The sequence below is a fragment of the Nesoenas mayeri genome (assembly GCF_963082525.1).
Source record: "Nesoenas mayeri genome assembly, chromosome: 13".
Classification (NCBI taxonomy): domain Eukaryota; kingdom Metazoa; phylum Chordata; class Aves; order Columbiformes; family Columbidae; genus Nesoenas; species Nesoenas mayeri.
Genome location: NC_137550.1, coordinates 14,223,819 through 14,237,724, shown reverse-complemented (window position 1 = coordinate 14,237,724; position 13,906 = coordinate 14,223,819). Strand labels below are relative to the sequence as shown.

At 48.0% G+C, this 13,906-nt stretch overlaps 1 protein-coding gene across 9 annotated transcripts in view; it reads left to right on the top strand.

Annotated features, from left to right (window-relative positions):
- Nucleotides 1-13,906, top strand: part of ENOX2 (ecto-NOX disulfide-thiol exchanger 2) — a 40,999-nt gene that overhangs the window by 20,690 nt on the left and 6,403 nt on the right. For 8 of the 9 annotated variants that reach the window (XR_013922786.1, XM_080352786.1, XM_080352785.1 and 5 more), the window contains exons 6-13: nt 12-245; nt 1,152-1,364; nt 2,869-2,975; nt 7,994-8,108; nt 9,754-9,935; nt 11,813-11,920; nt 12,714-12,770; nt 13,472-13,580. Coding sequence is in view for 8 of the 9 variants with exons in the window: in XM_080352786.1 (XP_080208912.1) it covers nt 12-245; nt 1,152-1,364; nt 2,869-2,975; nt 7,994-8,108; nt 9,754-9,935; nt 11,813-11,920; nt 12,714-12,770; nt 13,472-13,580 (1,125 nt within the window). In the remaining variant the exon portion in view is untranslated. The remainder of the gene's footprint in view (nt 1-11; nt 246-1,151; nt 1,365-2,868; nt 2,976-7,993; nt 8,109-9,753; nt 9,936-11,812; nt 11,921-12,713; nt 12,771-13,471; nt 13,581-13,906) is intronic. The other variant, XM_080352784.1, reaches the window with a different exon arrangement.

Genomic DNA, 13,906 nt, shown 5'->3' with positions numbered 1-13,906 from the left:
ACCACTGCCAGGCTATCGCATCAGGCTGGGCTCCAGCACTGACAAGAAGGACACCGGGCGCCTGCACGTGGATTTTGCTCAGGCTCGGGATGATCTGTACGAGTGGGAATGTAAGCAGCGCATGCTGGCGAGGGAGGAGCGCCATCGCCGGCGGCTGCAAGAGGAGCGATTCCGCCCGCCCTCCCCGCCTCCCGTCGTGCACTACTCCGACCATGAGTGCAGTGTTGTTGCTGAGAAACTGAAAGGTAAGTGGATCTACGGCCCATGGGCGCCCTTCAGAGATTTGTGTTCTCCAGTGGTCGTCTTGCTGAGCTGAAATGATGGTGCCATCTAGACCTTGCAGAGCCCGCTCAGACCGAGCCCTCAGCCTGCACGCTGCAGCTCTCGTAGCCGTCTCTTCTTCAGAATTGTCTTTTTGTAAAAACAAACCCATAGATGAGTACAACAGTTTCTTCCAAACCATTTTTGTTCATGCTAAAAGGACTAGTCTAAGTCCTAAGACCTTCTCTGAAGCCCAAGACCTGTGTGTGGCCTGATGCTTTTGGAGCTGGCTGATATTTTCTTTCATGGAAGAGTACATCTGAATAGGCATATGAAGTTTTCCGATAGGTTTGTAGCAGTTGGTCCTCTTGTTGCACCTCAACAGATGGTTTGCTCCATCACAGAATGTCAGGGGTTGGAAGGGCCCTGGAAAGCTCATCCAGTGCAATCCCCCCATGGAGCAGGAACACCCAGATGAGGTTACACAGGAAGGTGTCCAGGCAGGTTGGAATGTCTGCACAGAAGGAGACTCCACAACCCCCCTGGGCAGCCTGGGCCAGGTTCTGCCACCCTCACCCCCAACAAGTTTCTTCTCATATTCAAGTGGAACCTCCTGTGTTTCAGTTTGCACCCACTGGCCCTTGTCCTGTCACTGGTTGTCACCGAGAAGAGCCTGGCTCCATCCTCATGACATCAGCTTCATGTTAGACTTGCCTTCCTTTGTATAGCCTTGTATTCAGATAATACCGTGCTTTCAGGAACTGTGATCAGCTGCCCGATGTAAGTCGATCTCTGCAAGAGAGCAGTTGAGCAGCACCAGGGAAAGGATCTGAAAGCTGCACAGGTGACCCTGGGCTTGTGCGATGTAAAGGTGTCCTTTCTTGCTGCAGATGACACCAAGTTCTTGGAAGCCATACAGACCTTGCTGACCTGGATAGAGCGTGGAGAAGTGAACAGGAGGACTGCCAACAACTTCTACTCCATGATCCAGTCGGCCAACAGCCACGTCCGCAGGCTTGTGAATGAGAAAGCAGCTCACGAGAAGGAGATGGAAGAAGCTAAAGAGAAATTCAAACTTGCTCTCTCAGGGATTCTGGTTCAGTGTGAGTAGTGTTTCCATGCTGAATGTTGCTTTTTTGTTGTTGCAGGGAAGATGCTTTATTTCTAGAGTCTGGAGAGGCAACATTAAAAGGGCTTCAGGAAAAGAAGGAGCAATCATTTCCATTCAGCGACAGTTAATTTATAAGCATAGATCATTAACGTGGCAAAAGTTTCTGTGGTACTTTTTATTGGAGTAGGAGTCCACACCTGCGGGGAGGAGAGAATGAATTCTTAATTTTTTCCCTCTTCTAGTTATAGTACATTAGTAGTTCTGTCATCTTTTCAACTCCTCGTCTGTGCACAGACAAGGTAAGTTCCTGGTAATCTGGTGCCTCGGCGAAGTATACAGGATTTATTCGCCAAAGGTAGGATGCAGCAGAGCGCTCCCCACACCTTGTCCTCAGTCACAACTGAAAACCTGTTGCAGAACAGCATTTTGAACATGGCTCTTTGAAATCCCAGTACTTTATTAAATCATGAAATCAAGGAAGAGGCGTGGGCTGTATTAGTCTGAGATGTGATTTATAACAGTTCCTCAAACTGCTCATTGCCTCTTACACATCCTTACTTTAGTGAGTATGAATTGGTTTTTTCCTACCTTTTTTTTTGTTTTTTAAGAGTGCCTTCTCCACAATTGTACCGAATCTCCTTGAGCCCCTTGGCTAAATTGTGAACATTTTTACCTTTTGGTTTTGCATTCAATAATTTCAGCTGCTACTTGTTTGGTACTTCATTTTTAAAAAAATTCTCTTTATGGTGAAAAGTATGGTCATACAGTGCAGAGAGGGATGTAGTAAGCACTGCAGAGGGAGTTGTAATAGATGCAGCCGCGCTCTATAACACCGCTGATATCTCAGCCACTCTTAAGTTCATCTAAATAGCAGAGCGCTTATTTTATCTTGTAAAAATTACACTTACTACAACATCACAAGCATAAAAAAATCAGGTAGTTGTGCTTTCTGCTGTTGGCTGAGTTCCCATCCCAGGAGAGGCGCTTTATTTCTCAAAAAACCTGGAGAAATAGAAGGAATAAGTCTCAGGAACCAAAAAGGTTGCTGGCTGATGCCAGCATCCATTCCCCGCTGTGCACACGGGTGGGCTGTGGCACTGTTCATTGGGACTGTACCCAAAGTGCCAGCTTTGTACTTAATCATCCCATTTTTGACAGCTGTGTCGGTGAGTACCTGTTACCCTCGCTGGCAGCGTTGCACAGTGTATTTGACTATTTTTCGGCGCAATGCGTACCTTTTTTTCTAGCTGAGAGCAGATGCCGCTTTCCTAGTTGATGGTTACACTCTGAACCTTTGTCTCTGGCCTGGTGAAGGCCACGCTTTCCTCTCCAGGCGCAGCCCCCTTCCCTGAGCAAAGCTTCGGCACAGTACAGTGTTATAAGAAAAGGTTAGCCAAACCACCTGCCTGATTCCACTTTTTTACTCCTTTACTCCTCTTGTTCGTGCTCTCTGGATGATATTCTGGCCTGATTTGACTGCTGATTTGATACTCCAGTCGAGCAGATAGTGGCCGTGTACCATTCTGCCTCCAAACAAAAGGCTTGGGACCATTTCACGAAAGCTCAGCGTAAGAACATCAGCGTGTGGTGCAAACAAGCAGAGGTTGGTAATTTTTTATTGTGTTAGATCCTCCAGCACAGTCTTTTTCTTCTCAGGATATTGATGTTAAGTTTGCGCAATGCTTGTGTGGATAACACCACCTTAACTCACAGTGTAAGGTGGGAATTACTCAGTCGTCTGTTGTGCTACAGGTAATACGTTTTCTTTCGGTATTTGTGTTACTAGTAGCAGTACATTGGGATCTGTATGCTGATTGAAGTTGTGCACAATAGTAATAATGGTTTATCTGTTTTCTGCTGGTTTTAATGTTAAAGCAAGAGGGATTTCTAGAGAGATGTTAAACAAAACCACCACAATCATAAGCTTCATCAGAGATCTGTTTTATCACATTTTTATTGACCGACTTGAGAGGTGGGAATAATTGCGGCTGAAGAGTCTGAGGGAGAATGTTCTCATATTTGTGTATTTATCCTGTGCAGTGACATTACTAGTGAAATACAGGATTTAAAGGTGCTGACAAGCCGGGGAGGGGGTGATAGAAGAGGACATTTCACTCCAATTGTGCTTCCTGCAAGGGGAAGAACAGTTCTCAGTCCCTTATCTGATCTTATCAAATCCTTCTGGAGTCAGGCACAATGTCGGAAAGAATCCAGCTGAGGTAAAGAAAGGCCGTCTGTAGGAAAGCAGTGGGTTTGGAGGTGTTTGTCCTGGAGTCAGTGGTGAAATACACGCCACCTGCTGTCACCTGCCTGGCAGGGATGTCACGTCGCTTGTCTGCATCTGGTGGTGGAGCTTGTCTTGCTGTGTGTCTGGCTGAGGAAGACGGGAGGAGATATCTGTGCTCCGGGGGACATGCAGGGCTACCAAGAGCGGCAAAGAGCCCCGTGGCAGGTCTGCTCACAGCTTGTCTCTCCTTGAGTCTCACTTCCATGTCCGTTCCCTGGAAAGATTAATGCTCAAAGTGGTGATGGAAGTATTGTCACCCTGGGGTATGAAAAATGTTGAAGGGAAGAGTGAGAAATTGTATTTGTCTTGCTCATTAAGCTTTTAAAGTAGGGTGGAGCTTGTATCATGGGCATAGTTGACAGTGATCACCACTAAATTGAGTGTATTCTAAAACTGTGTATGCAGGACACCTTCCCACATAGCTATGACCTGAGAAAAACTGTGGGGTTAGATAATACCCAGCCAAAAGCAGACGATTGATCCTTATCAACATTGGCGAACTCTAAATGGCTGTTTCCCTAGAAAGTTCCCAGCTGTGATCTCCCCATGAGTTTGCACTTCTGGGACTTGCCAAATCCCACCGAGTCAAACCTTTTGTAGTAGCTACAGGAGCTGATGTGTCGTTTTATACTTGATAGGCCAGGTGGAGAGTCTGATTCAGATGATGCCTCTGCTTTGAGCCTGGTGCTCCTGTTCTCTCCTGCTTACTGAGGTTGCTTACTGTGCCTGGGGTGGGAGCACTCTCTCCATTTGGAGCTGTCTTTTGTTCCAAGGTAAGTTCTCCCAGTGGGAAGAGGCTGTGAGACCACTGCTGAGGCCTCTTCCAGGAGCACTTGCTGCTGGGCTCAGCCTGATGGTCTCCCCAAGCTTAGGGTCTTCTCTTTAAGGAAGATGGACCCACAAGGTGCATCTTCTTGGGACAGCTTTTGGCAGACTTTAATCCTGTGCGTCACCGCATTGGACGAGAGCCTGGTGGGCAGCTTAGGGAATGGGTGTGTGTTGGGGAGTTAGGCTAGGCCGGGGTTTTAGTCTTCAGGTGGCTTTCCCAGCAGTGTCGTTAAGACAGCAGGCAGCTCATTAAGAAGCTGTGGAAACTTGAGAGCTGGAGAACCACTATGCTACGGTAGCTACCAGCCAGCATATTCCCTTGGTTAGGAAGGGCCTCTCTCAAGTATTTGCCTTCTCTGATGCTTTTTCCTCACCCATCTATGGCTCCCTTGGGCACAGTGAGGGTGCTGGTGATCCGTGGAGTGTCTGTTGCATGCTGTACTCCATACAGTCTTCTCCAGCTTCAAGGCTGCTTTAGGGTTTCAGCTGTTGAGCAGTCAGCTAAAGATGGTGGGAAGATGGTTCTCTGGTCTTCACCCCAGCTGCTGGTTTATGGGTGGTCTCTGGGGCAGCAGTTGCTTTGGAAGTGTAACCAGCACTGCCTGTCGTGCCTGGATCTGCCTTGTTCTCACCCTTTCCCTGTTGCTGTCCCCAAGGTGTCCATGGTCGTTTTCCACATTGAGGAAGAAATTGTTGTCCCTGAGGGTGGTGAGAGCCTGGCCCAGGTTGGCCAGAGAGGTGGTGGATGAACCATCCCTGGAGACATCCCAGGCCAGGCTGGACGGGGCTCTGAGCAACCTGAGCTGCTGAAGATGTCCCTGCTCATGGCAGGGGGGGCACTGGATGGCACTTGAAGGTCCCTTCCAACCCAAGCTGTGCTATGATGCTACGATTCCCTCTTGGCTGCTCTTGGTGCACATGTGCTCGGTGCTGGCAAGAAGAGGTTTTGAAAGCTTCAGGCCATTCGAGTAAAATCTACAAAGAGCTGGATGTTGATTTTATTTCATAAGCAAATCTTCTCTATCTTTTCTCCTATGGCTGTTTCTGAGGTGTATAATCCAAGTGAAGTTGTGGTAAATTGGCATCGGGTAGGGACAATTGGCCGCCTGTGCGAGCCTCTGGTGAGTGGTCTTGACATCTCCATCTCCTTGAGTAACTCAGTTGTTTTCTGAATGTTGCTTGTCCTGCTCTGCAGAGGGTGTGAAGAGGCTGAGGTTGCAAACGGGCTGATGGGTGTCTGTGCAGAGCTCCATTTCTGCCCAGTGTGAGCAGAGGATGGAGCAGGACTCTTGTCCATAGGAGCAGGTGGGGTTGGCCAGTTTTGCCTGGACACGGTGCATGGAGCAGAAAGGACACACACAAGCGGGAGCTGGGGAAGCTCAGAGACCAGCACAGGAGGGAGTATCTCTGCTCCTTTCTGATCCCTAACGTGGGCCAAGGCTGTGCCATGTAGGCCAGTGCTTGGAAGGTGCAGGATGTGTTGTGTGACAGGAGGAGGAAACGCTGGGCGGATGTGTCAGGAGGGGACAGCACCAGGGGAGCTGCTCTCACAGGTGAATCATTAAGAGAAGTCATCATTGTGGGATTAACTAAAGAGGTTTTATTGGTGAATAAACGATGATCGAGTGATAATTAAACAATGACTGAATGGTAATTATATGGCAATCAAATAGTGATTAAGCAATAATTGAATTGTAATTAAACAGTGATGTGGCAGTGGCGCTTTGACAATGATTAGACAGCAGTCAAACACTCTGCTACTTATTATAGTTCCAATAATTAAGCTATAGCTGGAGATATCTCACACAGAATTCCAGAACGTCAGGGGTTGGAAGGGACCTGGAAAGCTCATCCAGTGCAATCCCCCCATGGAGCAGGAACACCCAGATGAGGTTACACAGGAAGGTGTCCAGGCGGGTTGGAATGTCTGCACAGAAGGAGACTCCACAACCTCCCTGGGCAGCCTGGGCCAGGCTCTGCCACCCTCACCCTCAACAGGTTTCTTCTCCTCTTTCAGTGGAACCTCCTGTGTTCCAGTTTGCACCCATTGCCCCTTGTCCTGTCACTGGTTGTCACCCAGAAGAGCCTGGCTCCATCCTCCTGACACTCCCCCTTTCCATATTGATCCCCATGGATGAGTCAGCCCTCAGTCTCCTCCAGCTCCAGAGCCCCAGCTCCCTCAGCCTTTCCTTGTATACATATATATAAATGTTGTTAGCATATGATATGCTTTTAGGCATAATGTAAAATGTCACTTAGCTCATTATAGATATCAGATGCTGGATTAAGGGTCTCTCAGTCTGGTGGGGAAACCTCGAGAGGTGTCCCTGCTCAGAGGAGATCCCCACCGTGTGCGTGGTGCCACACAGGAGAGCTCCATGGGCTTGGGGGGGCTACAGGTATTTATAGCATCAAGTGGGTTTTGTGCTGGTGTGCAGCTGTAGCAGGTTTAGTTTGATCTAGGGCCATGAAGTTGGTGAAGGTTTGGAGGGGAAGCCGTGTGAGGAGCAGCTGGAGTCCCTGAGTTTGTTCAGCTGGAGCAGAGCAGACTGAGGGCAGAGCTCATGGGCTGCAGGTTCCTCAGCAGGAGCAGGAGGGGCAGGGTTGAGCTCTTCCCTGTGACAGTGACAGAGCCCAGGGAACGGCAGAAGATGTGCCAGGGGAGGGTCAGTGGGACATGAGGAAAAGGTTCTTCACCCAGAGGTGCTGGACACCAAACAGGCTCCCCAGGGAGGTGTCACAGCCCCAGCCTGTTCAAGAAGAGACTGTACAGCATCCTCAGACACACAGCATGACCTGTGGGGTGTCCTGTGCGGGGACAGGAGTTGGACTCCATGGTCCTGGTGGGTCTTTTCTAACCTGGGACATTCTCTGAAGATTCTATGATGATTTTTCTAGTCCCAGCTTGGGCTGGGACCCTTAGCTCCTGAGAAGACACGGCCTGGCACAATGTCTCACGGTTTGCACAGCAGGGCTGACTTCACTCAGACATACCTGTCGGGGAGGGCTGAACCAAAGTCCTGCTCAGTCGGAGTGGGGCATCCTACCCAGGTGATGGAGAGCGTGGGGCTGGAACCCAGCGGGGCAGGATGGGACAGGGAAGGGTGGTGCAGCCCCTGGGCGTGTGGAGCAGGGCGGGTGCTGGCAGCAGGTCAGTCTGGTCTAGAGGTGCTGCCAGCGAGGAGACGTGAGGTAGCGACCCAGTGGAGGTTCCAGGTTGGGCAGCGCTGAAGGTAGGAGAGGCGTGTGGACGTCAAGCAGGGCAGATGCAGGGCGAGGGGTCACCGAGAAACCACAGCATGGGTAATTCCGATAGCACTGACAGATTGACTCTTGCTAAATATTGTCCTTGATCTAATAGTCTGTGCCAAATATTATTTTATTGTTTCCTCTTTCTTTTATCATGGAGTTGCGTTTTGCAGACTTAGATTTCAGCATCTCTTTATCCAACCAATCTGTTCCTTGCAACCTGTATTTTAAAAAACCCTCTACTTTCTGAACCTTAGGAAATTCGTAATATTCATAATGATGAACTAATGGGTATTCGAAGAGAGGAGGAAATGGAAATGTCTGATGAAGAAATAGAAGATCCGTCAGAGATGAAAGAAACAGAAGAATCAGGTAAAATCACTTTTTGCAGTTCATAAACAAAGTACTTGTCTCATCAGTGATTTCTTTCAGGAGTCGTGTTCTGACTGTTCTGTACCTCAGAATTGTCACAGGTGGAGCAAAATCAGCTGCAGTTATCTGGAGTTTGTTTTCCTCTCAGTGCCTGGTTCTGTAGCTGCTGTTTGTTGATCCTCCCCGCCATGGTCAGGGGAACCTAACGCTGCGTCTGAACTGCAGTCCCTGGTGCGACATGGGGGTTCATGGCGAAGTGCGTGGGGGGACTGAGCCACCTGCACAGCTGCTCTGTGCTTTTGCAGCTACATCACCCTGTGCTGTCCTGTTTGTGTGCGCTGCTGGTGTCTGCCCAGCACTGGAGACACATGGACACAGCAGCAGATCCCCGTGCTGGGGCGCTGGGCTTCACTGGTGCTCTGAGCAGCAGCAGCGCTTGCGGAGGGGACAGCAAGGGGTGCAGTGGCAAATGTGGCCATAGTAAGGCTGTGTGGTCAGCTGAGTGCTCCTGTATCATACAGCTGGAAATGCCCTTGGCTGCGGCTGACACAAGAACTTGACTGTCCAAATACCCATTCTCCCTTCGTCTGCAGGAAACCAAGGATGAATAGTCCAGAAATGCATTGAAGGACCTTCCTGGATGTTGAGGTTACAAAGTCCAGCATTCAGCTTAGGAAATGCCATCATGAAGGTTGTGGGGGAAGTCAGAGAATGTCAGGGGTTGGAAGGGCCCTGGAAAGCTCATCCAGTGCAGTCCCCCCATGGAGCAGGAACACCCAGATGAGGTTACACAGGAAGGTGTCCAGGCGGGTTGGAATGGGAAGAAGCTTCTTCTCATATTTAAGTGGAACCTCCAGTGTTCCAGTTTGTACCCGTTGCCCCTTGTCCTATCATTAGTTGAATATCGCCTACTGTCCTTCCTTTTAGAATGTGTAGCTGTGTGGAGTGGGGCCCAACACACATTCACTGGCTGGGAGAATGAGAGGGGGCAGTTAAATAAACCCACCCAAACCCACCCTCTTCCCATGCAGCATGTCTTGTCTCTCTTCCAAGTACAGCATGCGAGTCCTGGGCAAACCGGCCTGCATGTGTTCTGGCCATGGCCTGAGTACCGAGCAGGGCTACAGGATGCCAGGCTGTGCCCTCTGCACCAGGGCTGTGTTTTGGAACCTGCTGGGCCTGTCTTTGCTGCCATCACGTCGTATAATCCCAGTCCTGAATTTACCAAGCCCTGTGTGGACACCAGACTGAGGCAGGTGTTTGTTCCACAATTGATGGACACATTCTTCTGGCTGAAGCAGCCAGGGACACCTCTCCCAGAGTCTTTCAGCTTCGCTGGTTAGGAAACCTGCTTCTAACCAGCATGGTCATTTCACCCCAATGTCTTCTTTTGCTTCTTTTTTCGTTTGTTTTGTTTTCTTCCAAGGTTAAATACTGCATTCACTACTGAGAGCTGCTCTTTGTCCAGAGGAGCTTGTTTCCTAAAGAGCTAACACAAACAGTGGTTGGGAGAAATTCATTTTGATACTCTGGATTTGTAACTGGGCGCTGGGAGCTACAGAGCCCTGGGTGCTGGAGGAGAGCACCCAAGGACTTCTTGCTCGCAGTTCTTTGACTTTTGCTCTCTCCCTGCCTTGTTCTCCAGCGCTGGTGTCACAGGTAGAAGCCCTGAAGGAAGAGAATGACAGTCTGCGCTGGCAGCTGGATGCCTACCGGAACGAGGTGGAGCTGCTGAAGCAGGAGCAGGGCAAAGCCAGCAGGGATGACGACACAACCAAGGAGCAGCAGATGAAGCTTCTCCAGCAGGCTCTGCAGGGGATGCAGAAGGTGGGCCTGGGCTTTTCTAGAGCTGGGGCCTCGCTATAGAGGCAAAGGGGCTGTGCTGTGGAGCAGAAACACAAGCAAAGGCATTATGTTTTTATGTGGGGTCAAAACTGCCAAGTGGAAGCAGCCTTTTTTCATTTCCAGTGTTGCCACAGATACCCTAAACAACCAAGCATTCAGAACAGTGTCTGTGTATGAACTGATAAGTCAATTGGAAACAATCTGTAGTTCATGGATTCCTTGTGTGCTCTTTGCTTGACCACACTGTGACTTCTGAAGTGCTGAGTCTGAGTCTCCATAACTGGGGGAGATCCCAGTTACCAGCATAAGCAAGAAAGTGGGAAATCCCAAGCTCGCTTTGGGCTTTTGTTCTCACAGAAATGTGTAGGGCATGTATTGTTCTTTGGGATTTCCTTGGGCTGAATCTAGAGTGCTTTGAGTCCTCATAAAACCTTAACAGTAGCCCTTGGGATATTAAGCCAGACTGATAACCAAGCACATAGAGCATGTAACAGTTCAGGTAAGAACTTGTTAAAATAAGAATTCTGTGAAGGCTGTGGTTGTTCTCTGGATGAACCTGACATCTGAACTGACAGAACTGGTGTTTGTGATGCTGGAGCTGGCAGGAAAAACCTTCTGTAGTCACCATCAGCTTTCAGGGTGGGAGGACATTGTAGGATGAACCAGAATTCCCTTCTCGCAGGTGTCAGGCAGGTCAAGTTTCTCTTTACATCACTACGAGGTTGAATGGTGTTGGGAGAAGATTCTGGAGCAACTGCCTTGTTGAAAAAAGATGCTGTTTGTAACTATTAATGAATAGGATTATGACTTTTTTTTTTTTCTTCTAGTTAAGGGAGAAAAATATTAAAGTAAACATCTCGTGAGGGGTATTTTAAGCATGGAAGAAAGCATTCACTGGACTGTATATTTATGTATCCTGGTTTGACCTAGGCAAGCCGCTAGGCTAGTGCCTTTGCCATATTAGCAGTTGAGCTCATCTCCTCCTGGTGACTCGATCTTGCCCATTTCTGGGAGGCACAGTGCTGTTGGCAGTTTGCTGGTTTTGCTGGCGCCGATGGGGGATCAGTCATACTTTTCCTCTGTTGGTTGTTTTTGTGCTCATCATGGATGCATCCAAGGGCACATATTTGCTCTGAAAGCACACTGTTACATCCACAACCACAGCTTGGTTCTCCTTGACAGACAGCAGGTTGGGCTGGAGCGTTTCCTGCTCACCTCTGAGACGTGGGCTGGGATTCACCCCTAGCCCTTCTCCTGAGCTTTGCTGAGCAGGGGTGCACGGCTCGCTGGGGTGTTTGTTGCGCTGCTGGGCTCATGTTGGGGTGGGAGAAGCTGTTGTGTTTTTCTGCGGCATGAAATTGTACAGGTCACGGTGTGAATCTCCTTATCTAGTAGCAGTTTCAGAGTCTTTTCTTAAATAGCAAGACACCACTGTATTGGTGTGGAACTAGAGATATAGGAAGACTTTAGGGTGAGTTCCCCAGCTTGTTTCTGTGCTGCTCTTTCTCATGTGCTGTTTGTATGGCCACAGCGTGACCCAGACTGGGCGAGAGGAGGAATTAACATTACTGTGGGTCAGGCCCACAGTCAAGTGCATAACACATGCTTTATTTCAGGGACAAAGGAGGTTTGTTGATGATGGAATTACTGCCTCATGCTTACAAAGTCATGCTAATAGGCAAAGGTGTTTCTAAGGTACATTGTAGAAAAGATCTCTTATTGTTGTATACTTAACCCTTTAATTATTCCAAATATGGTCCGTCTGGTCTTTGTGGAAAAGCCCCTAATAATTTTCTATTCTTGAAAATAGTAAGAGGTGATAGGCAAGTTAAGAATTACGTTTATCTTTTCTCTTCCAGCATCTTTTGAAAGTACAAGATGAATACAAGAAGAGAGAAGCTGAGCTAGAAAAAGTGAGAGAAGAAAAACTGAAAATGGAGACATTATTAGAAAACCTGAAGGAGCAGGTACGTGCCACCCCAGTGCTTCCTTATTCTCAGTAGTAAACGCAGTCCTTGCATTTTGTGGTCCATCATGAGCACAATAAAGGACAGAGTGTACAAGATACCTTGCCCTAGCTTAGGACCAGCTTTGGAAAGGCAGAAAAAATCACCTGCCAAATTGGAGAGCATATATCAGTAATGAACTTGCTGCTGGCTTCATGTACCTGTGAGACAATCTACCTAAGAAACTGTATTGTTTTATAGTGTACAGTGGTATGGCAGCTGAAATGTGTTTTTCTGCAACCTGAGCTTTAAAAGTTAAGAAAAAGCGGTCTCAATTATCAAACATTGATTTTTAGATTAGTATTCTAGGGACATATTTTCATCTGGCTTCCATAAGGCGCTATTGAATTGAACATTTTTGTCAGTGTTGTAATATTCTCATGCTTACTGGATTTATTCTAAACATAAATACCATTTTTTGTCAAGTGTGATCCACTCTGTCTTGTGATTGTGGACCCATGTGGGAATCTAAACATGCTTGATCCTCTTTTCTATAGCACAGGCACAATCATACAGGATAGACAAGAGACATTAGGCAGCAGTTCTCGCCAAAGGCCATAGAGCCAAATACTTGATCTTGTCTCAGATTTTCAATCTTTAGCCCTACCTTCTTGTGCCATGAGCTGGGGAAGATAATAAATGGCTTTCTAATAAGTAAAACTGGCTTTATATCCCAGTAATCTTCAGTAATCTTCACGGAACAGAATTAACAGCCTATCACCAGTAACCTTTCCTTTTCTTTACCTCTATATAGCAGAGCATAGCAGATGAAGAGGACAAGGAGAGAGATGCAGTTGATTGTCAAGGCAATGTAAGTCTGTGTTTCTGCCACTTTAGTTGGAATGTCTTACCAAGGGAAGCAGTGACACCTCATTGTAAAATGAGCGATTTTTCAAAGTTGGCGTGGACCTTTACTTTCCATGGTGCGGACCTTTAGTTTCTCCTGTGGAAGCAGATCACAGCCTGCTTGGGCCAGGCCTGCACAGTTTCAGTCCCATCTAGTTGAGAATTGCACTGGCATAAGAAGTTAAGCAAACCCAAGGGACTGTTTAATTCTATCTTGGTTATTGGCCCAAGTCCAGTCCTTTCACTGGTGGCTGGAGGCTGTTTCCAATTACAGCTGTTTGTAGCGCTCAGACCACTGGAATTCCGCAGAAAACTTAGGAAGAAAGTACTGCTTTTAGTGCATCCACCAAATCTTTGCATCACTAGCAGTCTTGTGTTTGTTTTGGGGATAATAAATTATGTAAAATATTGTTTTGATTCAGTACCACAAATTCAAGTCAAGGACAGTCTGATCCTAAACCCTTTGCAGCCATTGGGCACTTTGTTAATCATATTGCCTCAGTTTAGGCATCTGGAAAATAAACATCTGTATCTGAATTAGTCTCTACAAGGCTTCCTTTCTAGTCTAGGAAAGCAGAAATACAGACTGTCGAGTCTGACTGAGCCTGTGCTTGCTGTGTGTTTGCTGTGCTGCTGGTGTGTGGAAACCCTGTGGTGTTTTTGCAGGAGAGCAGTGCATCCAGAGTTTGTGCATGCAGCCAGGAGAAGGAATGTCCGATTGAGAAGACATTGAGCAACAGTCCTGTGAAATCTGAACGAGAAGTTCTGTTGGTTGGTAAGTTCTTTTGACGGGCTTGGTGACGATGCTGGAGACTCGAACTGAGTTGGAGTTCTTCAAGGTGGCCTCGCAGCTCCCGCTGGCCACCTCTTGTTCCTTTGGTTACGCCAATGGAGGTGGGAGTCCTGGAACCAAGGAAGGCCTCGAGCTTATGGTGCATTGCTCATGTGCAAGTCGTGCACTGCGCACCTCTCAGTCCAAACCAGTGTGTACTGGCAGTCCCAGTCAGCACGTACTGGAGTGCGAGTTGCTCTTCTTAGAGTCATTGCTGAAGGTGTTATAGTAAGTTACAGAGGAGGGTTTGTCTTCATTCAGTTAGAACC